This window comes from Phaethon aethereus (assembly GCF_964289735.1).
Source record: "Phaethon aethereus genome assembly, chromosome: 1".
Lineage (NCBI taxonomy): Eukaryota > Metazoa > Chordata > Aves > Phaethontiformes > Phaethontidae > Phaethon > Phaethon aethereus.
In genome coordinates, this window is record NC_138575.1 from 81,941,976 (window position 1) to 81,969,967 (window position 27,992).

General features: G+C 38.8%; 1 protein-coding gene across 1 annotated transcript; it reads left to right on the forward strand.

Annotated features, from left to right (window-relative positions):
* Nucleotide 1: 1 nt before the first annotated feature.
* On the forward strand, nt 2–27,992 carry MRPS35 (mitochondrial ribosomal protein S35; the record flags this gene model as incomplete). The annotated part of the gene is made up of 8 exons (XM_082007961.1): nt 2–213; nt 2,197–2,240; nt 6,175–6,342; nt 6,744–6,804; nt 10,383–10,522; nt 14,356–14,465; nt 16,249–16,318; nt 27,714–27,992. Exons 1-8 carry the CDS (start codon nt 78–80, stop codon nt 27,990–27,992), a joined length of 1,008 nt encoding a protein of 335 aa, XP_081864087.1. The 5' UTR covers nt 2–77.

Sequence of the window (27,992 nt, forward strand, 5' to 3'; positions counted from 1 at the left end):
CTGACTTGGCTCGAGCCGGCCTCCGTCCTGCCGGGAGGTAGGTCGAGTGGAGAGTCTGCGCGCGGTGGGTCCCGAAGATGGCGCCTATCAATGGGGTGGCGCTGGCCGGTGCGGGTTATTGGGCCGTGCTCTCCCGGTGCTGCGGGAGGGTCGGGGTGGCGGCTTATTCCTCCATGCCTGCAGTGAGCAGCGGGGAAGGCCAGCAGAGGGAAGGTGAGAGCGGCGCCGCTTGCTCGGCGGTGGTGGCGGGCGTGCAGCCGTCCCGGAGTGGGAGGCTCGGGGCTCGAGCTGGGGTGGCCTGGGAGCGGGTGAGAGGCTCAGGCCCGTGTCCTTCCTCCCGTCCCGGCTTCAGGCGACTCTGAAAAAGAGGTTTTGGTTTGCAACTGTTTGCTGGAGAGCTTTTGGTAAAAATGATAATAATTTCAAAAAAAATCCTTACGGTGTAGGAGGATACAGATTTCAGCAGTGTAAATACTGTGAATAGTCTGAAGAAAGAAGTGAGCAAGTTGGTGTTTGCTAGACAGATTTTTCAGCTCAGGATTATAGTGGTACAGTGGACTTGCAGTGCATTGCCTGGTTTTAGGTATTCCAAATAAGAATTTCATCGTTTCCTGAGGGATGTGTACTCATATTAAACATTTGATGTCCTGCCTGGCCTCAAGCTGAGCTGTGCAGACTGTACCGGGTGCGGATAGATACTGTTGGTCAGGGTTGTATCAACATTTTCCCAAAGACTGGGTGGGCATTTGTCATTTACAGATTCAGGAGCAGCCTAGGTTGCTGACAGGGCCTTTAAGTGATGTCTGATATTGCGGCCTGTGGCAGGAGTAAAAGATGTCCTGACCTGAAATGGTAGGTGTTTGTAATAGTAATAAGAAGATTATTATTGTGAAAGCAGCACAAAAATGGCAGATAAAATGATGAATGAATGCTGTGCATTAACTGTTGCAGAGCCCCATATATATTCTTCAGTTTAAATTTTTGTATAGCAAGAAGAGGAAGAACGGAATTGGATCCATAAAATACTTAGATAAGGAAAACAAAAGAACTGTGAAATTCACAAGGTTTTCCAAGGTTTATGTGGGGTAGAGTTGTAAGACAAATGAGACAATATGAGTGAGGAGAATAGAAGCCAAACATCCATTCTGAAATCCTATTCAGTGTTTTTTGCTAAATATATACTGTATCGTAATGTGGCAACAATTAAAAAAAGAAACAAAAAAAACCAGGCTCAAAGGGGACACTTGAAAATAAATGTCATCAGACTCGCTTTCATTTGTCTGACTTTTAAAGGCCATATTGTTTTGGTGGTGTTTTTTTGGGGGAGGGGGCACCTGTTGGAAGATTAAATTAGAGTTTGAGGAGGGGGAGGAAACGAAGACAAAAAAGCAAAGATCTCTGTTTAGATTGAAAATCTAGTGGTATTTGGTATCTTCATGCATCCCTATGAGTCCAACTGAAGTCAGTTGGCTAAAATGTTGAGCCAAATGGTGGATCAGGCCTGCTAAAAGGGTGTAAACTCTCACTTTCTATTGCATCTTCTCTGGGACTGCTCGATAAGCCAGATCAGTATGGTAAAATGGCAGAAAACAAACCCATTGGTTTGTTCCCCAGCTCAAGAAGAAAAACAATTTGATGTTCTGACTGTTTATACAGAGGATAGATGAGCTTCAGAGTGGCACAGAAGAGGGTGTGAGATGTGCTGTCAGAAGGAATGGATGGGGCCATGGAATTCTCCTTTCGGTAGCAATGAACTGTCAGATTTAACTGTCTTTGTACTGCTGGTGGAGCGTGGTTTGTGACGTAACAGCTGTGTGGGAAAGAGAAAAGGAAGCACAGTTATGAAGGCAAAAGTGTATTTTCATTCATCTCATTTTTCTTTCCCCTTGCATCAAGCTGGCATAAATGATGCTAGCAAAATGCATTTAGGCATGTAACCACTAAATTATTGTTAACGTGTTTCTAGGATAGACCCAGATGAAATGGCTTCCAAGCTTTTTTTTTTAATCTTAAGTCTCAAAAAATATATGAGCACTTTGCAGTATGAGTATCTGATCTTGCCATTCTTCCACGTAAAGACTAGGAATTATTAGAGTATATGGCCTTTGTAAAAGGAAAATAAGCATACAGGGTTATGCTGTATTTTTTTCCACAAAACCATATAATAGTTTGTATTGAAAAATGTTTTTCTTTCAGCTTCAACAAGGAGAAGAGGCAAGACACCACAGTTCATAAGATCAGTAAGTACTGAAACCATTTGCAGTTAACTCAGCTTCTTTAATCCCCCAGATGCTTTTAGTCTGTGTTCTCATAGAGGCAAAAACATTAACAATAAGCTAACAGCTTGTATTGACACCATGTACTGCAGGCCTTAAAAGTAACTTAAAGTTGCATTTAAAATAAAAGGAGATGCTTTAATGTTGTTTACCGTATGAGTTTACAGGATTTGTAGAGGTTGCTTTCTGGCGTGATTAAATAATCTGATATTGTGCAAAAGTGAAATTGTTCTTACACAGTAAAATTAAAGTTGGTATCTGAGCATTTAGTCACTGAGAATTTTCTTATTTATTCCACACACAAGTTTCACAGAATCACAGGATGGTAGGGATTGGAAGGGACCTCTGAAGATCGTCTGGTCCAACCCCCCTGCCAAGGCAGGATCACCAAGGGCAGGTTGCACAGGAACGCGTCCAGTTGGGTTTTGAAGGTCTCCAAGGAAGGAGACTCCACGACCTCTCTGGGCAGCCTGTTCCAGTGCTCCGTCACCATCACAATAAAGAAGTTTTTCCTCATGTTGAGGTGGAACTTCCTGTGCTGCTGTTTGTGCCCATTGCCCCTTGTCCTATCACTGGGCACAACTGAAAAGAGACTGGCTCCATCCTCCTGACAGCCACCCTTCAGAGATTTATAGACATTGATAAGATCCCCTCTCAGCCTTGTCTTCTCCAGACTAAACAGCCTCAGGTCTCTCAGCCTTTCCTCATATGAGAAATGTTCCAATCCCTTAATCATCCTTGTAGCTCTCGGACTCTCTCCAAAAGTTCCCTGTCCCTGTTGAACTGGGGAGCCCAGAACTGGACACAATACTCCAGATGAGGCCTCACCAGTGCAGAGTAGAGGGGTAGGATAACCTCTCTCGACCTGCTGGTCACGCTCTTCTTAATGCACCCCAGGATACCATTGGCCCTCTTGGCCACCAGGGCACACTGCTGTCGTGTGGAGAACTTACTGTCTACCAGGACTCCAAGGTCCTTCTCCATGGAGCTGCTTTCCCAGCAGGTCAACCCCTAACCTGTACTGCTGCATGGGGTTGTTCCTCCCGAGGTGCAGAACTCCACACCTGTCCCTGTTAAGTTTCATGAGGTTCCCCTCTGCCCAACTCTCCAGTCTGTCCAGATTCAAAAGTAATATATTATGTGTTACGATTTTGAAAGGTAAATAGTAAAAGTTAATCTGGTGTTTATTAATTTTTTGTTTGTTTAACTTCCAAGAGCAGATTTAATGATACATGAAAGCAATCAGAGCAGCTTACTGCATATGCCTTTTGTCTTTTTTGTCTTTTACCCTTCTAAATTTGTCTTTTACCCTTCTAAATTAAAAATTAAGGTTTTGGGGAAAGAGTGTGACATGATTTTTTTTTTTTTTTTTTAAAGAACATTTGACAGGAACCTTGGTCAGTTATTGCAGAAATAGCTTATATCCTCCAATATGGTAATACATTGTTCCTATACTTGAATTTCTGTTGTAAGTAATTTCAGAGTTCTTAATACCAATTTCTTTTAATATTAACTTGTTTAGACTTTCAGAATTCCAAAGTTTTAAAACTCATTCTCTTACCGCCCATGAAATGCTTATGCACTTTAAGAAATTGAGTTTGCAGTTAAACGCTGGTTTGATTCCCTTTCCTCCCCTGCTGATTTATCATAACACAAGAAGATCGCAGAATCACAGAATCGTTAAGGTTGGAAAAGACCTTTAAGGTCATCAACTCAACCATCAATGCAACACCACCATGCTCACTAAACCATGTCCCCAAGGGCCACGTCTACACGTTTTTTGAATACTTCCAGTGCTGGTGGTTCCACCACCTTCCTGGGCAGCCTGTGCCAATGTTTGACCACTCTCTCAGTAAAGGAATTTTTCCTAATACCCAGTCTAAGTCTCCCCTGGTGCAACTTGAGGCCATTTCCTGTCATTCTATCACTAGTTATGTGGGAGAAGAGACCAACACCCACCTCACCACGACCCCCTTTCAAGTAGTTGTAGAGAGTGATAAGGTCTCCCCTCAGCCTCCTCCTCTCCAGAATAAACAACCTCAGTTTCCTCAGCCACTCCTCATAAGACTTGTTCTCCAGACCCCTCACCAGCTTTGTTGCCCTTCTCTGTACACGCTTTAGCACCTCTACATCCTTCTTGTAGTGAGGGGCCCAAAACTGAACACAGTATTTGAGGTGCGGCCTCACCAGGGACGAGTACAGGGGCACCATCACTTCCCTACTCCTACTGGCCACATTATTTCCAATACAGGCCAGGATGCTGTGGGCCTTTTTGGCCACCTGGGCACACTGCTGGCTCATGTTCAGCCAGTTGTTAACCAGCTTCCCCCAGGTCCTTTTCTGCCGGGCAGCTTTCCAGCCACTCTTCCCCAAGCCTGTAGCGTTGCATGGGGCTGTTGTGACTGAAGTGCAGGACCCAGCACTTGGCCTTGTTAAACCTCATGCAGTTGGCCTCAGCCCATCGTTCCAGCCTGTCCAGATCCCTCTGCAGAGCCTTCCTACCCTCCAGCAGATCAACATTCCCACCCAACTTGGTGTCATCTGCAGACTTACTGAGGGAGCACTCATTCCCCTCATCCAGATCATCGATGAAGATATTGAACAAGACCGGCCCCAAAACTGAGCCCTGGGGAACACCACTTGTAACTTGGCTGCCAACTGGATTTAAGTCCATTCACCACCACTTTCTGGGCTGAGCCATCCAGCCAGTTTTTACCCAGTGAAGAGTACACCTGTCTAAGCGACGAGCTACCAGTTTCTCCAGGAGAATGTTGTGAGAGATGGTGTCAAAGGCTTTACTAAAGTCCAGGTAGACAACATCCACAGCCTTTCCCTCATCTACTAGGTGGTTCACCTGGTCATAGAGGGAGATCAGGCTGGTCAAACAGGACCTGCCTTTCATGAACCCATGCTGGCTGGGCCTGATCCCTTGGTTTTCCTTCACATGCCTTGTGAGCACCCTGAAGATGAACTTCTCCATAATTATCCCCCGTACCAAGGTCAGACTGACAGGCCTGAAGTTCCGCGGATCCTCCTTTGGGCCCTTCTTGTAGATGGGCATCACGCTGGCAAGCCTCCAGTCGTCTGGGACCTCCCCTGTTAACCAGGACTGCTGGTAAATGATGGAGAGTGGCTTGGCAAGCTCCTCCACCAGCTGCCTCAGTACTCTTGGGTGGATCCCATCAGGCCCCATACACTTGTGGGTGTCCAGGTGGCATAGCAGGTTGTTAACTGCTTCCTCCTGGATTATGAGCAGTTTATTCTGCTCTCCATCCCTGTCTTCCAGCTCAGGTGGCTGAATACCCTGCAGATACCTGGTCTGGCTATTGAAGACTGAGGCAAAGAAGGCATCAAGTACCTCAGCCTTGTCCTCATCCTTGGAGACAATGTTCCCATCCACAATCCAATAAGGGATGGAGATTTCTCCTTGGCTCTCTTTTTGTTGTTAATATATTTGTAAAAACATTTTTTGTTGTCCCTTATGACCGTGGCCACATTGAGTTCTAGCTGGGCTTTTGCCTTTCTAATTTTCTGTCTGCATGATCTAGTGAGATCATTGTACTCTTCTTGAGTTGCCTGCCCTTTCTTCCAAAGGTGATAAACTCTGTTTTTTTTTCCTGAGTCACAGCAAAAGCCCCCTTTAGGATGGTAAAGTCTTTTTTCTAAGCATTTCTGAAATAAAATACAATTAAAGATGTAGAAAGACCTGCAACCCAAGCTTTGAGAGGGTGTCTTTTAAAAATTCCGTTACAAGTAAGCACTAACTTTTGATGTAAAGGTGTCTTGAAACTTCTAGCTCTGGAAATTTATTCCTGAAATAGCTTTTTGCCTGTGTTGTTCCTGCTTTGTCTCACAACAGTGTATCTCCCATCAAAGTTTATAATTTTCAATTTATTAGCATGCACCTCCCAGAACTGAGAAGATGGCTGTTGATCAGGACTGGAGCAGTGTTTATCCAACAGCAGCTGCATTTAAACCTGCCTCTGTGCCTCTCCCAATTCGAATGGGTTACCCGGTGAAGGGAGGTGTACCTCCACCAAAAGAAGGCAACTTAGAACTTATAAAGGTAAGACACATTCCACTGATGTGTGGTGACTTTTAAAATTCATTAAAACTGCACTGCTTTGTTTGGAATATTTGTATGGGATACTGTTCTCTATTATTAAATAAGATAATATTATATTTAATTTCTAAATTAAACGGTAACAAACAAAAATGTAAGTAACAAATGAACCAAATCGGGAGACTTTTTAGGATTATCATGCCTTTGACTTTTGTAATGGCACTTAATTCAAGTCTTTTGCTAAATCAGACTTGAGAAAAGTCAATTCTTATCTGAATATTTTATTAAGTGGATTGTACTACCTTAATAAATATTAAAAGTGTAATCAGATTTCAGTAATAGCCCTTTATTTATAAACAGACAAAAAGCTATTATTTTGGTGACTCTTAATGTGTCTGTTTCAGATTCCCAATTTTTTGCATCTTACTCCTCCTGCAATTAAGAAACACTGTGCAGCTCTTAAAGGTGAGGGTTTTTTTTATTTTGTTGGATTTTTTTCTTTTTTCTGTTTTTAAAAAACATTCCTCTTGGAGTTTTAAGACAGTGCAAAATGTAACTGTGTGTGATGATTTAGAAGGTGAGACATGGTCCACCTCTGAAGCTGGTTATTTGTCAGGCTTTGGCTAGTATTGTATGCTTTCTTGCTGCATTGAGTCATACAGGTCATAGGCAGATATGTCTTAGGAGGTTTTCAGCACACCAGTAAGACTTTGATTTTACCTTTCCATTAGGCCCTGCTTGTACTGGAGAATTTATAGTTTAGTGTCTTAAGGAAGATGAGTGATGAATGTGACTCAGTTCTGAGAAGATTATCTGTGATTAAAGCAGGTTTTAATCAGTAGCAATTCTGGCATGCATTTTAAAAAAATACTATTAATAAATGACATCCTCTGTGAGAGCAAAGTCTGCTGGGGAGGCACAGGATCTAATGAAGACCAAGAGCCTCTCTGCCAGACAGCAAGCCAGTAAGGAGAACCTAATGAGAAGGTTAGCCCAAAGAGAAGTGGAGCCACAAGGGGACTGGGAGGAGATAAAATCATCGAATAGTTTAGGCAGTTGTAGAGAGTGATAATGTCTCCCCTCAGCTTGTAGTATAAGAGATGAGAGGCCTGTTTTGAGTTTCCTGTGTATAAATACATGCAGTATAGGAAACGTGAGGAATTAGAAGTCAGAGGAATCTCAGAAATACAGAACGAAAGCTTGTATGATTGAGGTGCAGGCAGGAATGATGTGGAGGAGGAGCTGATCTGTACCCAAAAGAACAGCTGAGATGCAGAGCTTTGCTATGAGATGCGTGGCAAGCTGGTTAAGAATTTGAGAGTCAGGATCAGAGGAGAAGCTGAAAAGGATATCTTGGTGATGTCGTGGTTTAGCCCCAGCTGGCAGCTAAGCCCCACACAGCCGCTTGCTCACTCCCCCATGGTGGGACGGGGGAGAGAATCGGAAGAGTAAAAGTGAGGAAACTCATGGTTTGAGATAAAGACAGTTTAATAAGTAAAGCAAAAGTCACGCACGCAAGCCAAGCAAGACAAAAAATTCATTCACTACTCCCCATGGGCAGGCAGGTGTTCAGCCATCTCCAGGGAAGCAGGGCTCCGTCACGCGTAATGGTTTCTTGGGAAGACAGACGCCATAACTCCGAACGTCCCTCCACCCCTTCCTTCTTCTTTGTCCCAGCTTTATATACTGAGCATGACGTTATATGGTATGGAATATCTCTTTGGCCAGCCTGGGTCAGCTGTCCCAGCTGTGTCCCCTCCCAGCTCCCCGTGCACCCCCAACCTGCTCACTGCAGGCCAGCACGAGAAGCTGGACTGTCCTTGACTACTCAGCAACAACTCAAAACATCAGCACCTTATCAACATTTTCTCATCCCAAATCCAAAACATAGCCTCACGCTAGCTTCTATGAAGAAAATTAATTCTACCCTGGCTGAAACCAGGACAGGTGAGCATCTGCCACAGACTGCCTGGTTGAGAAGAGGAAGTGAATGAACAGCTGAAAAAGGCCTCACAACTGCGAGTTTGGGTTTCACTGGGAACTGCAGTCATCTCAGCACCTGCTGGAAGGGTAACAGGATGGGACGGAAGCAATCTAGGAGATTTCTGGAGTGTGTTGCAGATAATTTTTTAATGCAGATGCTAGACAAACTGTCTATGGGAAGATTCTGTGTTACATGTGGCTACTCGCAAGTAAGGAAGAACATGTTGGAGGTGTGGAGGTTGATGGCAGGCTTGGTTGCGAAAAGAAGATCATGGAGTTTAAGATCTTGAGAGAAGTGAGGAAGGCAAGTAGTGTGTTGAAGGAAATGTCTCAATGCAGAGGATCAATGAGTTGACTAGGAGACATGCTGTGTTGGATTTGTTGTTCAGAAACAAGGAAGAACTCGTCAAGTATGTGAAGGTTAGGGACATACTTGGTAACAGTGGTCACGAAACTGTGGTGTTTAAAATTCTGAGAGAAATGAGCTACAGCCTAGACTTCAGGAGAGTGATTTTGGTTTATTCAGCTGTCTGCTTGGCAGATCTCACGAGAGACTTCTGGGGAGCAAAGTGGCCCAGGAGAGCTGGTGGATGTTTAAGTTCAGCCTCCTTAAAGGGCAAGAACGGTCCACTCCAGTGTGCAGCAAGTTGAGCAAGTATGGCAGCAGGACAGCATGGATGTGCAGGGAACTCTTAAGTGACCTGGGATACAAAAATGAGGTACACAGAAAGTGGAAGTAGGTACAGACTACCCAGGAGGGACAGGAGATTTTCACCTGACCATCTTCAAGAAGGGTGAGAAAGGAGATGCAGGGAACTGCAGGTCAGTCAGCCTCACAGATTAAGAAACAAACCTTTCTGGAAGCAATTTCTGAGCATGTGAAAAGGTTCTTTATAACAACCTAGGTAATGGTGGAGAGCACAACCTCAGCAGGTCTTCACATAACAATGGCTTGGGGGGGTACAAGTGATGCACTGGAGGGTAGGGCTGCCATTCAGAGGGATGCCAACAGACAGGAGGAAATTAGCTGCAAGGACCATCATGAAGTTAAAAAAATGCAACTGCGCAGTCCTGCATCTGGGAAGGAATAACTCGTGCAGCAGTACCGGCTGGGGAGGAGCAAACAGATAGAAGGAAGCTTTGCAGAAAAGGCCATGTGGGGGCTGGTGGGCATTTGAAAGTTGAATGTGGGTCAGCAGTGTGCCCTTGTGGCAAGGAAACTTAACTGCATACTGGGTTGTATTATCAAAAGCATAGCCAGCATGTTCAGAAAATTGCTCTCTATTTAGTATTGTGTCCACTTCTGGGGTCCTCAGTAAAAGAAAGACATGGACCTGTTAGAGCAGGTCCAGAGGAGGGCTACAAAAATGGTCAGAGGGATGGAACACCTCTCCTATGCAGAAAGGCTGAGAGAGTTGGGGTTGTTCAGCCTAGAGAAGAGAAAGCTCCAAGATGACCTTATTGCAGCCTTTCAATATATAAGGGGGGCTTATAAGAAAGGCGAGGAGAGACTTTTACCAAGGCCTGTAGTGACAGGACAAGGGGCAGTGGTTTTAAACTGAAATTTAGATTGGGTATAAGATTGATAAATTTATAGATAAATCTATAAAAATAGACTTAGATTGGGTATAAGAAGGAAAATTTTTATTATAAGGGTGCTGAGACACTGGAACAGGTTGCCCAGAGAATTTGTGGGTGCCCCATCCTTTGAAGTGTTCAAAGTCTGCTTGGACATGGCTTTAAGCAACCTGATGTAGTGAAAGATGTCCCTGCCCTTAGCAGAGGGGGTGGACTAGATGATATTTAATGGACCTTTCCAATCCAAACCATTCTGTGGTTCTATTTGGCACTTGTGAGACTGCATCTGGAGTACTTTGTCATGTTTTGGGAAACCCAGTACAAAGAAGACATTGAAATACTGGAGCAAGTCTAGCAGAGACCCTGCTGTTATCTAAATGAGTATGTTTTCTCTAAATACTGCTTTTAAAAAGATACATTGCAATAAATTTGGGAAAAAAAACCCCGGATATTACTTGGAGTGTTTTCTCTTTTTTATACAGATTTCTGCACTGAATGGCCTAGTGCTTTGGACACTGATGAGAAATGTGAACAGCATTTTCCTATTGAAATTGAGACAGTAGATTATGTTTCTGCAGGGACATCTATTCGTAATCCCAAAGCAAGAGTGGTGACTTTAAGAGTAAGTAGTATTTTTGGTAAACAGCCTTTGTTTCAAAACCCCAAATGCTTGGCTTTCTTTTCAAAACATGTGCAAGTATAGTATGTTGTAAGGAAATGTGGGAAATGGTTTACTGAATGTGTGAATAAAAAGCAGTGGATTTCCTTAAGTGTATTGCAGCATGTCAGAACTGAGGTTATAATGATATGGCTATGTATTTATAAATGAAGACTAAGCTCTGGTATAAACAAAACAGCATACCTTGTGAAGAATTTACTTAGAGGAAATGCTGTAAGTGCCTTTGTACTCTGTCTTTCTTTTATAGACTATGGAAGTGCACAAGTATTGAAAGATAGGCTATAGGAATGGGGCACCGTTCCTAAGTGCTGAGTTAGCAGGCCTCCAGGCTTCAGTGTGTATGCAGTAAGAGCAGCCACCTTCTGATCATGGGATACTTGAGGTTGGAAGGGAGCTCAGGAGTTTTCCAGTCTGACCTTCAGCTCAATGTAATGTAGGTATGAGATGAGATCAGGTTACTTGGGACTTTATCCAGCTGGGCCTTGAAAACTTTCAGGGCTGGAGACTGCACATCATCTCTGGACAGCCTGTTCCAGTGCTTGCCTGTCCTCATGGTAGTAAAGTTAGGATTGTTCTGTGGCTTTTGAACATGCCTGTAGAGATGAGATTTGAGCTTATCTTGAGCGCAGTAGTGGGGTAAGTGATAGTTGTATTCTTACTCTGTCAGTATATAAGTTAAAATACTGCGTGATACCACATGCTCATAACACCTATACACCATCTCATCATGGCAACTTTGAACGGTAGTAGTTCATTTTGTCATTTTGTCTGTAGGAGTCTCCACTTTCCCTTTATGTTGTAAGCATCCGTATGCTTTTTTAGTTACTGGTGTTGTGATCCCAGACTTCAGTAATAAATTCTTTCTCTGATTAATCCTCTAACAACAAAATCTGCCTAGGGAGGGAGAAGAGAAGGATTTAAAGGTGAAAGCAGATGGCCATGGGTCAGGTAGTGCTTGAGTTTATATCAATAAGAGAGCTTTTACTGTGCGATGTGATAAACTCTCTAGTGGATCTTTATGATAAGATTTCCTTTTTAACATATTGTTTAAAAGCTAAACCTTTTTAATCTTAATTTAAAAATTATGCCTTTTTTCTACCAGGTTTCATACTGGAGATGCTAATTTTTCATCTCTTGTAGCCTAATGCCAGTATTTTTTGTTGTTAAATTTATCCTAGTCTTTTCCCAAGTAGAATTGTCCTCATTGTGCCAGACAACATAGTGCTACAGGATGTTAAAATGAGACTTTTTTTTTTTTTAATCAACTGATATTCTTTGTGGAGCTCTAACTTTTCTAAAATTCAACATAAAATAGTCTACAGCATTCTAGCTAACAATTATAAGCTCTCCAATTGTTATCTCATTTTGAAGCTAGTAGCCATATAAATATTTGTCACTTTAAGGTGACTTTGGGTTGGTAACAGACCAGATAGCTTTTTAATTTTTATAGGAAAAGCAAGTCATGTGGAATAAAATCATAGCTCTCTTAACAGTAAATTTCAGATGATCCCACTGTGTGAAGGCAAGCATGATAGAACTATGATAATGCCATCCTTTTAAGTGCAAAAAGTACTACTCAATGAAATAATTTTGCGTTGTTGGTTAAAGCAAGCTAATGGTGGATGTCTGGGCCGGAGTATCCCATTAAGTTTAGATAGTCATGATCATAAAGTGCTTACATGCAGTAGCAGTTGTATGCTTGTCAGAGAGTTGTGTCTGAAACACTTTGGCTTGGAACATTCTTTCTGTGAATGTTAGAGAAAGACGATGTTAAGAAAATGTGTTTTGCAAAAAGGTGTTTCTCATCAATTTGGGTGAGCATTGCAAGGTGGCAGTGAGGGTCGGCTGTTCTGTCGGGGCAGTAAGGCAGGTAGGGGCAGTGACTTCCTCAAAAAGGGTGTAGCTACTACCAGATCAAGGTGAGCAGGACAGGTATGGTATTAGTAACCTCATCCATCCCAACAGTCCATTAATCACCTGACAAGTTCATAATTATAAGGCAAGTTTGAGGTCAAAGGGGGAAGACAAGTCAGTGGATGAGGATTAGGTCTAGTGACAATAATTAGAATTGTCAACAGTCTGGTGATTGTCAAGCTAATCTGTAGCGATATAGTAGGTGAGGTCAAGCCAGGAAGTCAAGGATATGCATCAGGGTTGGGTTAGTGTGGGCCATGGCTAGGCACAGACATAGCTGTGTTCTGGCTCAGACAGAGACTGAGGCCGAGTGCTTCAGTTTAGATGCAGCTTCTCAGTAAAGCTGGGGCAGGCCCACCTTCTCATAGCTCTTATATTTTTTTGTCACCACTGGTTCAAGGCTACGTGGCTGCACTGTATGGAAGGATACTGTATGTAAGGTAGCTTTGACCCTTAGAAGGGGTCGCTGTGTGCATAGGGGCCTTGGAAGTATCACGACTTCAAAAGTGATTGTGCATGGTCATTTTAGGCTGCACTAAGAATAGAGCTTTTTTTTGCAGCTTGACCATTGTCTTAAAGACTGGACGTACCTAATAGGTTTCTTAGAATTAGACTTGACAAAATGGGGGCTAGGGGACGTAGGTGAACTCCTACTCACCAGTATTACAGGCATGCGTAGTAAATGAGTATGTAATTCTTTAAAAAGGAGACATCTATGGAGTAGTGAATGTTAGGGGGTTTTTTTTGAAGAATGGAAGTTTTGGTATTGAAACCCTGTTTCCTACCTTGTCATGCTAAGATTTAGTATTTCAGTTTTTTATTTTCAGTAGTAGGATTTTTGCTTTTAAGGTAGTACTTTCTTTCCGGATATTTATTGGAGCTTGTAATTTCTTTTCGTCCTCCAACTTTTGTTATTTTTTCCTATGCAGTTTTCTTGATTTTTAAACAGTTCTTTAGTACAGCAATGACATGGTAGAAAGAATATAGAGGAAAAACAAACAGTGGACAAATTAGTAAAAGACCACTATTATGTCTTCATGTTTTTAATATTGCTCAGCAACTCTCACTTAATAGAAACTTATGTTTCCAGTACCATGTATCTTTAGACTGTTAAGGTTCACAGATGCCTTATTTGCTATTGTGTAAACAGATAGCTAAAACCAGTTTGCTTTACTTTTCATATTTGTTATTGAATATAGAAACTAGCTTCAGACTAACTTATTAAGAGATTTTTTTTAAATAAATACCAGTTACTTGTTGTATATCTTACATTTGTGGCATTAGAACAGAAGACAAGTTATTTACACTATTGTTTGATCAATTATGTGAGATCAGACAGTTCTGGTCCATTATATTGTTATCTGTGTGCATCTTTGCATACTTCTGTTAACCTCCCAGTAATGATGTTGAGAATTCTGATTTGATGTTTCTTGAATTGATTTTTTTCATCCTCTTTTGGATGCTTGTGGTATGTCTTAGTATTAACGTTACTGATCTGTATTCAGAAAAAAAAAATCTAAAAAAGATTTATTTTTCCATGTGAAGTACACATATGAAATACCACTACAAACTAAATTGACAGCTCTTTTTTCCTCTGAAAAAAAGTTTGAGTAGAAATATTCTCCCCCAGCCCCTCTGGTATTTGTATGAAAAGAAATTTATTGTTTGAATATTCAGATTATACTTGCCTTGTGTTAAGACTTCTGACATGTGATACAATCGGAAGAAATTCTACAAATGCATACTCAATAGCTATCCTTTTAATTCTTGATAAAAGTTGTGCTTAACTATCTCAAAATTTTTCAGGGTGCAGAGATTGGATTTATCCAAGTAATTAAAGGTGTTTTCTCTTGTACTTGAAGGTTAAACTTTCTAACCTGAATCTGGATGACCATGCAAAGAAGAAGCTCATTAAACTTGTAGGAGAGCGGTACTGTAAGGATACAGATGTACTCACAATTACAACAGACAGGTACAGTTACAAGAAGAAAAAAAAATGCCTGTAGCAGTGGTCACAATATAGAAAGGCCGGGTGTCTTCCAGTAATATCAGCTATTGTCTTGGTAAATTACTATATTTTTAAGGCTAAAATATGACTTAAACATACCACTACTCCTATTATTGACTGTTAAAATTGTAATGGACAAACCACATAAGGTCAAGCCTAATTTTTATTAAATATTTTTAGTTACTAAACCTCTGTATTTAAAAGTCTCAATTGTTATTTTAAAGTAGTTGTTGTATTTCCCAACAGAACCCATGGCTTCTGTTAGTTTTAACAATGATCTGAAGAGCTTCAGGCAAGAAACATGACATTGGTGTCCAGAGATTTCTCAGTGTTTTGATTTTCTAGATATACACAAATCACTGTAGTTATTTACAGTTATGTTCATAAGACTGCATTGGAGAAACGTGTTTTCTGTATTGAATTCTGAAGTGTTTAAGAGAATACATATGTATTTCTAAATTAACAACACACTTTAATTCACAGCTGCTTTGAGTGATAGGAAGAACACTATTGGTAATCATTTCTGTTTGCATGTTTTTATTAGAATACCCGTCTTCAGTTTCCTGTCCTTTGGTATGATACACTGTTTTATTCTATGTAAAATATATAGAAAATAGATAAAATTGTGCATATCTTTTTCAACTGGACTTGGAAATCTGGCGAGTTTACTGGGACCACTGGTGCTATCAACAGTTTCATTTCCCTAGCAAGACTTACTTTGTGGCTAAAACATTAGGATAGCTGAAAGGAGCTTACCCTATAGATCATCTGTGAATGGTCTCATGCTGTGTTCCAGAAGAAACTCTTAATGTGCCTGTTGACATTTCACTTTATTTTTAGTAAATTCTAAGGCCCAAGCTCTGAGTGGTATCTGTTTCTTTAACATAGGTTTTTCCAGGCTGGTATTTAGATTACTTTTAAACTGAGGCTCTTTGACTATGAAAGAAATATGAGTCAAAAACTTGAGTCCTTTTTGAAGTTTATTTGCTAGGATAGTCACAGTCATTCAGATGAGTGGTTTTTTAGAGTATCTGCGATGTAGTCTTGCATGATTCAATTTGTTACGCATGAAAAAGGGGGGTGAAGGAGCCTGCAGGAAGAGGTGAGTGTGAGAAAGATAGGAGGTTATGGTTGATCAGCACAAGGAAGAGCTTAATGTCATCAAATTCTCAGCAGAAGGTTTTGATGATGACTAGTTTTTGATGACTAGTTTTAAGGAATACAGTGTTCTTGCAGGACTGTGTCTTACCGCAACAAATTTTACTGGTGATCCTGTTTTGACTTACAGCTACATTGACTTAAGCTTTTCTTAAATCGATGGCTAGATCTCCTGTTCTGAACTGTATTTCATGGCTCTTTTCACCAGTCATCCTCCTGCCTTCAGGTCTGGGGGGAAAAAAATAAGTCAGGTTTTAAGGGAGTTCAGACTTAACTTATTTTCGATTCCACTTTGGCACAGAGAGCAAAGAAGTTTTCAATGTTTCCTAAAGATCTGTAAATTCTTGCATTTTGCACATTTTCCTACTGACTTGCAGATGCCTATTCTTGCATGTTCTTAATCGTTGTGCCTTCATGATATTATTCTTGATTATATGTAATTCCAAAATGTGTGTAAATCAAACACTCATTTCCCTAAGATCTCTTACATTCCAAATTAGAAATTTTGATGATAAGTTTAACGTTTTGTTCAAAAGTATATTACAGTGACTTGATTTCAGAAAGACTAGCTTTGTTTATGAATTTTCAGGTGTCCGCTAAGAAGACAGAACTATGATTATGGCATACACCTCCTTACAGTTTTGTACCATGAATCTTGGGTAAGCAATTGTGAACAACTTGCGCTCTCTGACATGTGCACGCTTTCTAACACGCTCTTGTAACTTACAAAGAGTTCCATGGCTGTGCGCAGCTTAAATTATTTTAGATTCTTTTCCTCTTGTGCATCACTTTTCTTCAAATTCAACCAAGGTAAGTTGCTTAAATTTGAATCTTAGTTCCCCAGTCAACTTAGAGTGCATTCCTTTAACTTCACAAGGGCAATTCTGTTGTTTGTATACATACTTTGCCTCTTTTCAGAAGTTAATCTAGTTTTTGACTTCAAGAGATTCTTTCCCAATATTTTCTTTTTCACAACAGGACCTAAAACTGACTCTGAGCTTAGCTGAAAGCACCTTAGTTCTCAGGATTCCTAAATGTACCTTTAGTTTGGCAGCATGCTGGGCTGCCAATGTACAATATTCAAATATGAATTGAGTGCATCCAGAGAAATGGTGTATTCTGTGATTATAATCTGTTATCTATGCATTTTTAATAGTGACCATGTTTAAAGACAAAAATAAGTCTATTCCAAAAAAGCAGAGGGGTGTGTTACTGGCTTTAAAGCTATTAAAATTAACGTATAGTACAGTATCTACATTTTGCCTGATTCCAAACTCTTACCTGTTACATAGAATCTGTCTTGGGCTCTTCCAGGGCTGCCATAAACAATGGCTGTAATTGGGAAGTAATCTACTTAAATGCCCTCTCACAAATCTTGCCTCAAGCTGGAAGGAGTGAGGACCTAGGCTGCTTTTCTGAGCTCCCTTTTGCTCAGCAAAGGGACATCCTCCCTGCCTTCTGTTAGTTTTAGGATTTCATTGCATCAGACTTAGTGTTCTGAAAAATACATAAAGTTATTTTAACTGTTTAGATAAATACTTCTGCCAAAGCAAGTGTAATGTAAACTTTTCAATAATCATTCAGGATATGGCGTATTTGGAATTTTTCCCAGTAGTTTGTTTTGTTATATCGCTAAGCATATGAAATATCTGATGTAAATGTATTAAAGATACTATTCCAATTATTGATAATTTACTACAATTCTTAAGTAGTCCTCTAAATACAGTAAGATATATTTAGACCACAGATCTTTATTTTCCAGTGGTTTCTTCAGACTTGTCTCTTGTATTTTTGTGATTAATCGTGTTTGTTATAAATACTGCCTTCAACAATTTTACAGTATTTTTTACAGAAAGCAAGTTGGCAGAGTCTGAAATGAAATTATTGTTGAATACCTGTGTTTATGTTTTGGATAACTGAATATGTTATTAGTCACATTAATTAAGACAGACAGTGAAAGCATTTATCATCGCTATATTTCTATAGATGTACCCTTTTAAATAAGTTGTAGCTGATTAGCTACCAAAATTCACACTTACTATTTTCCATTGTTCTATAGCATTTAAATTAAATATCCATATTTAGCATTTTTATGTTCTTTATGTGTTCTTGATTTTGATCATTGCAACGATGACATAAAAAACATACTAAGGAGGATGAGCTATATTTCACTTTCACTAGAAGTTGCCTTGAAGGATGTGTTTTGTAAGTTTAGAGTGCATCAAATTAAATTCAGCTTGTATCTTTTAAGATGTTAGTATATTTACTTTACATTTCAAGTGCTTTGTACTCATGGATATTTTTCTCCCTAATAGCATTACATTGCATTACAAATCCTAAATTAATGACAGATCAGTTTCCAGTATTAAGCAATGACAAGAGAGCTAGACACTGCTCAATTAATTCCAGACAAACACCACATCTGTCCTTTTCTCTAGCGTTACTTAGTGATGGAAGACAGGGCTATATGATACTGCTACGTGAGTGTTCAGTGTGTATTGAATATGCAGAAGTCTCTTGCCTTTTTATTACCTTTCAACTTCCATGTTAATATTTGATGAGTTCATCAATCAGTTGTACTTGTCTTTGATTTCCATGAAAAATTAATGGTCTCCTGAGACATGTTTTTTTATTTTGTGTGACATGTTTTGTTTTGTGGTTTGGGTTTTTTTTCCATGATCAGTGGTAATGCCTTTTAATTACTTGCTGAAAGACAGCTTGGATACATTTTGTAAACCATAAGCAAACAATGTATGGTTTATTTTAATTTGTATGAACTTTAATATTGGAGAGGGATGGACGGGGACTGGCCTTCCATGTAGACAGTAACATCAATCCTATTTACAGAACTAATTGGAAGATTTGATGACAGCAGAGTAGTACCACACTGTGTTTTCATGCCTGTGTGTGGAATTCAATAAAAAGATGAGGGCAGTGTTCCATTCTTGCTAAGTGAAGGGAAAGCTGGCTGCTTATAAATTTTGCCCTAAATCCTGAAAATTTTGCCTACTCTCTCTCTAAACTTGGCATAACTCTATAATTTATGTTAATGACTGGATTACTGAATTTTGTGAACCAACAAGCATATGAATATATAAAAGGAAAAATTGTATGCAGATATACATCAGGAAATGTAATTTCAAGTGTAATTCTATTTTAATTGCCAGTGATGCATAATTATTTTATAACAGTTACAAAATAGAGCATCCAAGTAGTTTAGGAATCTGAAACCTGTTTAAAAGAATGACAGTTCTTTGTGATTTTGTGGGGTATGTAGTGAACTATGTGCTATGAAGGTCCATTGTGTAGGGATGCATCTCCATCAGAAAGATGTTCTTAAAGTAATGAGTATGAAGAGTTTAACTCTGGCTTATCTGTCTCTGTATGCATGCTTAGAAGACAAAATTTATCAGTGTGTCAACAGTAGCCTCTGTATTACAAATTTTCTTGTATGCTTTTCCAGTCTCAGCTTCAGTAAAAACCCAGGGCACCCACAGCTCACTAATTCTATCACTGTTGCAATTAGAGGGCTCAGGTAGAATTAGTTTGCAAGGATCCTTGTTGTAATGGAGTTACAGTTGAAATATGCAACGTGTGTGCAGACAAAATAGGAAGAAAAGAGGGGGGGAATTACCAACAATTGGTACATTGTATTGCGGTATTGCTCTGCCTCAAGGCTCTGAATATATTGTTAAGAATGCATTTCTTTCTTAGGTTGTTGATGTGGGGAAGAGAGTTTGTTTGCATTTAAGTAAATGAATAACAGGTTATCCAAATCAAATTTGGCAAACTGACTTCTAAGAGGTGCCACAGTCAAAGCAAGGTAAGCATGTTGATAGGCTAGTGCACTGACTAGCATTTTTATCTCCTCTAACCTGCTAGCAATCAATGGATGATGCAAGAATACAGAATAGTTAAATTGTGGAAGGCTTAGAAGATGTGTTGGAGGATTGAACCTGGTGTAGAGAAGCTTTCAGAGAAGTTCAGATGTTTTTATAGTCATTTGTGTTAAGAGCTCCCTTTTTTGAATGCATGGGGAAATAAGAAAAAGGGAAGGAATTGAAAGGAAGGAACAACTGTACTTGATTTTTTTTTTTTTTTAATAGAAGGAATAAATGAATGTTCTGTTTTGGTTTGGTTTTGTGAGTGTTAAAGGAAGAAGCAGAGTTTCTACTCTCGGGGAGGGAAGGACAGGGGAAAAGAATCATCAGACTGTTGATAGATGGTCAGAATAAAGAGTTAGGAGGAAGACGTTGACAAAGGTAGCAGGAGTGCAGAAAGGTACATTCATGACTTGGTAATGGAGAGATTAGCTGAAGCTATTTGATTACTTGCAGGAGAAGTGGGATGCTACTGGGTAGCCTTCGGGGCTTCATAACCCCTACAGATTGGTAGTTAAAGTAGTATTGCATTTGAAACTGTACCATCTTTCCTGTCTTCTCGTGTTCACATAGACATGGACTTCACCATGCAAAATCCTGGAAAAGCTGAGCGTGTTCAGCGTTTTTAGAATTTACACACAGTGCAGTGTTACCTGTTGGTATTTGATCTATATTTAAACAAATAAACTCCCTTTATTTTGAGGAAAGGTGGTGATTTTCTTTTGTCCTACAGAATGCATTCCTGTAAGGGATAATGCTGCCCTTGCTTTTGGCAAAGGGAATCTATAGTGCTTGTTATTTTCTGGCAGGGAAAAAAAAAATCTTGCTTGTTCATTTTAATAGAGGAAGTGAAGGAAGAGAGGAAGAAAAACATGAATTCATCCTCTGGTTCTTGATCCATCCTTTGTTATCACAGATTCAAATGAGATACACTGTAAAGCAGAACGACGATGTGAAGCTGTTCAGAATATTGGCAGCATGTTGGTGGATTGATAGTGATTGCTTGGTAAGACAGTGTGCCATTTCTTGAGATGGATCTGAACAATGGGAGCAGTAGTAATTAGGCGTCTACATATTGTATTCTTGGTTCAACCTATTTGAATTACAGGTTGGCTAACAAGGCTGCCTAAATCTAATGGAGAGCTCAGTTTAGTTGTAGTCTTTGTTACTTACAGAGATGCATAAGAAGCAAGAAGTGTATCTTAAGATCCCAAATGATGCGTTCGGCACCTTAGTTTTGATAAATGCACATAGATATCAGGCCAGTGAGTTCAGTTATCTTTAAAACTTTCAGTTTGTAAAACTTAAGAGTGTTCATTTATTTTCTTATTTTAAAATACTTTGAGATCTTTTGCTTCCTGATTAATAGTTTTCAGGTTATTAATCAGATATTTGTGTTTTATTAGCTTTTAGAATGTATTCAGTAGATATCTGACTTGCACCACCTCGTAAGAACTGAATTTATCTTCTTTGGACTTTCTCTGTGATTCCTTTCAAATTATCCCCCAGGATTGTGCCTGGATTGAACTAATCAATGAAAGGGTAAGATATATTAGGTAGATTGTTAAACAGCAGCTCAGTCAGTTGTATTTCTGCTGCCTTTGAACGATGGTACTTTTTGAATGCTGTAACATCTCTCCAAAACTGAATGTATTTTTATGGTATTAAATGGTTTTTGAAGAGTAAGAGTTTGCTGCCCTCAAGTGGTTAATAAGGTCATAAACTGATTTCTTCACACTCAGCTTGGATTAATAGTTTATCGCTAAAAGGTAATGTTCTGTTAGGAGTAGAAAACAGGAAGGAGAAACAAGTGGAGCAGGAAGTTATTTTTCCAGTAAGGAAAAACATTCATAGTCATTATAAAGGGGAAGAATCTGAATAAGATAGAGTGAGGAGGAGAAAACTTACAGTTGTTTTAAACCAGTCAAGGCTACAAAAAGGTGCAGCAGTTTTCCTTGTTCCAATTCCACATGATTTTTAATGTAGACAAAAAGAAGATGATGGAGAGTGGAAGATAGATATCATTCTGCATTACACAGCGGAAATCTTGAAAGATTAGTGTAAAGTTGCCCTTGCATTTTCTATTCTCCAGTGTATTTTTTAAAGTAAAAGGTCTAATCTGAGATACTAAAAGTAACAGTAATGCTGTACACACTTTTGAACTCTCTCTTGCTTTTTCTAGTAGTGTAGTTACGGGAGTCTGTTAAAAAAGATTCAAGACTTAAAAAGAACAGTAAGGAAGAAGGAATGTAGAAGTAGGGATAAGTGGAAAGTGACTACTGAATATGGCCAGTAATAGCCAAAGTGTCTTCTGGGTGCATCTCTTCGCATTGTGCTTGCATTGTAGATGTTGTTAGTACTTGAAATGAAAGGACAGCAAAGTTGAAGCAGAAAGGTGAGGGAAGGAAAAAAACCTGAAGAGTGGACAGAGTGACACTAGACACTTAAGTAAGACTTATTTATGAACCCCAAAGCTGCGTAGTTTGAATGAATTTGAGAAAAGTGTCCCACATTGCTTTTGCATTCCTTTCTGAGTGGAGCATTCAACTGCAAGGCACTAGTGGGGTGGGGAGTCTGTATGCATGCAGCTGAATGATTATTTTTACATAACCATTGGTAATAATCCTAAAATCCATTGTATAGCTTTTCTCTAGACTTGAGTGAGCACTTAAATTTTATTGTCTTTTGTTTTTTTTCAACTACAGTTATTTTAGCCATTACAAGTAAGCTTTTATCCTTCAGGTTGTGCCAGTAAAACATAGTAACAGTAGAATTTTGCAGTTTCTGTAGTAGGAGTTTACGTTGTAATTCAGCCTAAAATATGTGAAAGGATACGAGTCCACTTTTGAAACCCAAACAGGTCTCTAGCTACTTAGATTTGGAAAGTATACTTTAACTTCATGTTTTAAACACTCAGGATGTTATGACACATGGGTTGTAGGATTAAAGTGGGTGGTGGAGGGAGACACACTTAAGTCTTGCTGAAACTCGCTCCCTGGGCAGAAGAAAATGCAAGATTCATTGAACTGAAAAGGAGGACCATAGCCTAGTGATTAGAGCATGTACCTGGGAGAGACAGATTTAGACCTCTGGGCACCATTTAGTATGAAGACTGCTTAGTGTAAATCTCCTGACTTTGAGATACTAGAATAATGAAGTGTGGTATAATTGTTCCCTTCCTACAACAGTGTTCTTTCTCATTATGTCATTATATATGGTTCAAGTAACACAAACTGAGGCTGAGTAAGGGTGGTCTCTAAATGTTGTAATATATACTTTGTTTTGAAGTATGTATTACATTTCATTGTGCACTCACCAGTGCTCAAAACCTTAACAGCTTGAAAGTCTTCATCTTTTCTGACTCACATTAATGATGAAGCTAAGTGGCATAGTAGATGTTAAATAAACTTTATCTGAAGATCTGAATTCAAACATGTAAAATCAAAGGAAAGAGTTTTGCTGACAGGAAATGTGTATTGCAGTGAAAGAAGGTTAAACTTTTTTTGTACTTTTTGCTTGAAACCACAAAGGATGAACAAAAGGTTGAATTAAAAGCAAAAGGTTGAATTAAAAATTGTCTTTGTACTGTTTCAGACTGTAGAAGGCTTTTTGCAATACCTTGTATTTAAGCTCCCTGTTTCTGATTGCTGGAGAAACAAGGCTCCTCTTTGTTGCATAAATATAATTTTTACAGCTGTTTAATTTTCAGTCTAAGTGTTGGAGTGAAATGAAGTCTTCTGTGGCATAGATACTAACAAAATGAACAGAAAATCATCAAAGATATGGACCCTTAATATCATTGATTTTTCTTGATGAGATCAGAATCTTATCTGATGGGCATTCAGAAAACAAACCGCATTAGATAAATACCTTTCAAATGACCCTTCCAGCAGCCTGGATTTTCCAGAAAATACATGCAGCCACTTCAGCCCAGAGAAATTAGGTGTTGCCATTATTTTTAAAAGAGGCGATCTAAATGATGGTAACTGCTGAGGAGTCTTAAGGTAGTGACAGAAACAGAGATTAAGCTTGCGAGTATCATTAAGTATGACACGATCTCTCACATCCAATACTGTTTTTTGAGGCAAAGTTCTGTTCATTCTTCTCTGCTTGTTCTCCTTTTCTGTTTTACATTTGTACCTTACTGGATAGTTTAGTCCTCACAGTCTATCTCCTGATTGTCCTCGATGCTTTAAATATCTTATCTGCCCTGTGCCATTGTTGTGTCCTAGAAAATAACGTTTTGCTCATTCAGAAGAATGTATTTTAACTTGTTCTGCATCACCAAGCAATTAATTTGTTTTATCTAATCTTATCAGATACAAATGTTTTGCCTATTTAGAAATTTATGTTTATTTTCCTTTTGAGTTCCTAACTAAACAGTACCTTTCGAAGGTGTAATATATCCAGAGAGATAAGTATGTAATTGTTTTGGCAACTCCCCTTTGGCTCGAAGGTATACGATAATATGAAAAATGGTAGCACAGTTGTCATTTATTATCTGAAAATCTGTAATTATTGTACCACACAGAGTATCTTTTATTTCAGTGCAGTACTGAGAAATAGGTGTATTTATTCCAGACTATACAGAGTTTGAAATTTGACTTGCAACTTAAAGAACTTTCCTTACCCTGAAAAAAAAGAAAAAAATCCCACTAAAATACTTGGTCTCTGGTAAACAGCATTCGAACTGTTCGAACCATTGACAAGAAAATTGACTAACGTGAGTGATGTTTTAAATTGCCTTCAAGATTGATGTGTGCTACTTACAAATTTTAGTTGAAATGTCTTGCCCAAATGAAACACCAGATAACTGACAATTCTAATCCTCCATATTGCTGTTGACAGCATAAATTTTTAACAAAATTAAGATTTCTGTTAAACTGGCAGAAAAAACCAAGAAAAATTATGGTGAAATGCCTGCATAAGTGATCAGAAATGCTTTCCTTTCTTATATACTTAAAGATGCAATATATATTGAAGCTTTTTGTGAATGACTTTTATGTCTGGCCAGAGTACTATTTTAGTACTTATACTGTGTCAGCACTTCAGATTAAGCACTGTAAAGGCTTGTAAAGCTCCCAAAATACTGGCTAAAACTGTAGCATAAAAGATTTGCTTAGAAACAAATCCTCATTCTGTTTATGGTATTAAAAAAATCATTCTCTATATTTGCATTATGAGGAACAATCACTCTTTTGTGCCTCTTCAGTAATAGGTTTAGATCCTTTGACTTGGAGTGCGGGGGGTTGGTTCTTATTGGAAGTTTTGGTAAGAGAAACAATTATCAGCTGAGTGCATCTTCACCAGGCTAGTTAATATTTCCTGAGAATCTCTTTTACATGTGACATCATTTTTAGTGAATTAATTGAAGAAATATACGTTTTTGATTTTTAACCTCGTTCACGAAGTGGGCATTCTAGAAAAATGTTACACAGTGCCACACTTGTATTGCAGTTTTCACAATTTTATTCTCGTTTCTAAGGCTCTTACTGCAGTGTGTATTAACATTTTAAATTTGCAGGGGACAAAAAAAATCAACTAAAAAACTCTTGAGTGATGAAGACATCATTTTTGAAGTCTCTTGTCTCAGTAGTTTTCTTCATAGCACTTTAAACTGAGACTACAACACTTGTGATATTTCCACTATTCAGAGTTCATGGGTGCTTGTGCACCTAGGGTACTTTTTCAGATGAAAATGTAATTCCAGATTTACTTTTTCTCTTGCAATAAATCTTCTTGGAAAGGTATTTAAGTTTCACTCAATAAAGTCAGTTTGCAAATATCTGGTTCCTGCTCAATTTCCTGTTTGTGATGTATGTCTGGACCTGTGTACAGTAGGATGACTTTTTATTTTGAGGCATGGCCGCCAACATTGCAGCAATGGATACTGGCTTCTTGTCGCAGGGCTGAGAAATGGATTTTGAAATCTCCCCCTACTGTCAAACCCTCTCCTGCCTCCCTGCCCCTCAGAAGTCAGATTTTATTTTAAAATCCATGACACACCATTCTTCTGGGAAGGATTCCAAGAAGGAAATACTTCACAGTTTCTTTGGCCTCCTTTAAAATCTTCTTGCTCTGTATTGCTCCTAAGAGATAGGGAAATCTTAATCTGTTCATCCATGTGCATCTCCAAAATCCTGCAGAGAAGGATTTTCCTGAAGAGATGAATGTAATAAAGGTAATAGTTCTTCTTGTCTCTGCTATAATGTAAAGGTGTTTAAAAGCCTCACAGTGATCTTTTGTTTGAACTTCAAACATGAGTTTGGTCCAGGGAGTGACCAGAGCTGATACCCATATTCCCTTACTCTTGAGAAACCTTATCCCTGTGAGAGAAGCTTTTGCTTTAAAATTCTTTTGGAGTTTAGGAAAAAAGTGTCTTGGATAGCCATTATGCAGATAATCGAGGGATATGTGAAACAAGATGATGTCATCATTTTAAAACTATGTAAATTTCTACATTTAAATTCCAGTATTTTTCAAACATACAAGGAATACTTTACCCACTTGTACTGCTGCTGTGTTAGCAATACAGACTACAGTAGTCCTCCCCCCCATGTCTAGAAATTGGATGAGGTTCTTTTACTTCTGTGTTGTATTGTCTCTAGGTTTTAATGTCAGTCATATGAACCTTTTAAAAAGCAGTGTTAATCACTGTTTCTGACTAAACATTTGGACTGAGAGATTTAAAAGACAAGAGATTCCATTTACCAGGTGCAGGATGCAGCATTTGTTAAAGTATTTTTAGATTCAGATAGACAGACCCAAGCACACAGGGTTGTAGGGGAAAAAATAATCTTGTGTCTTAATTAAAAGTTATTAAATATTATGGTTTGACTGCAGCGACCTTGTTGACTAGTGGGCAGAATACTTTGAAACACACAAACAAAAAACCATCACTACTCCCCCAAGAAAACCCAAAACAAAAAACCCCCACCAAAATCAAAACCAAACAAATGGGGGGGGAAAAAAAAAGAAAACAACCCTCCTGTGATTGCCAGGTTTATTTGGATTCTGCACAGCATAGCTAAAAATATACCAAAGAGCCCTTTCTGGCAAGGGATTTAAAAAAAATAAATCCATATGATGAAAATGCTTTACTATAATGTTTCTTTGAACTTACTCCCAGAGAAATGCAAGTTTTATTTACATATGATTTCTACAGCAATTGTAAGAAAAACATGATGACCAAAAGTAAACCAAAAATATTTCAAATTATGTTTCTTATATAGTTGAAATAACGTAAGGATACTATGTATTGTTTCTATCAGTAAAGTACTAAATAATTATAAATATACAATATATAAAAATACAGATGTACCTAGAAGTATACATATTTACAAAAGTACAATAAAAATTAAATACATAAAAATTGCAGGTTATAACATTTGAAATATCCCTTACACAGTCTGTGAAGCTAGAGGAAGGCCTGCTGAATTGGAGGAATATTAAAATACAAAATTTATAAATAACAACTGCACAAGCCAAGTATTTACAGGCACTGGGATGATGTCTTCTGTCTGTGTTCAACTTTTGATCCTGTCTAATCTTGCAACACCAATTAGGTAAAAATTAGCACCTTGTGGATAGAGATTCTTTTGAGGAACAGTTTGTTTTGCAGGAAGAGAAAATGGATTAATTGGTGGTGCTTTTCCTTCTAAGTTACAATTAAAACATTTCCCAAATGGTGAAGGATTGCTGTCTCTCAAAGGTTACTTGGTATGAGCTGTCTCACTTCGCATCTTATAGCCAATGTAAACATACCAAAATCATACACTAGGGACGTAATAGCTAGGTGGCTACTTCCAAAGCTGGGGCATTTAGGGTTATTTAAAATCATTACTTTTACAAGGGTTTTTGTTATTCATTATGTATAGTCCATAAGCGTTTCTTCCTGTTCTGACTCATCTAGTTATATCTGCCAGATACATAAAGAACTTGATAAGAGCGAGGAAGGAAATTCATTCTGCACAGAAAATGTACGGCATACAGGCACCTTTTGAACTGTCTTTGAGGCTTGATTTACAAGCCTTGTACTTTCAAAGAGGACAAATATCTTCCACGACGAAAGTAATTTTTAAAGTGACTTGGTATGAGAGAGAAGTTTCTTCTAAATATTGTAGCTCTGTTTCAGTCTTGAGTATGTTTTATGACTATGTATATTTTCTTTCAGAAAACTGAGATGTGGGAGAGTGAGAAGACTGAGGAAGACATGGAAGAGTATATCTGGGAAAATAGTTGCTCTCAGAAAAATGCGTTGGATACACTGCTTCGAATAAAAGCCTCTGAGAATGTCAGTAATGTAACTAAGGATGAGCTTCTTGCATCTGAAGTGGTTAAGAACTACAGAAACTCTGTAATTGCACTTAAAAATGAAGGTGAAACAGAAGATAACATGTCTCGGTATAAGGAATCCGTGAAGAAGCTATTGAATATACAAGCATTACCATGA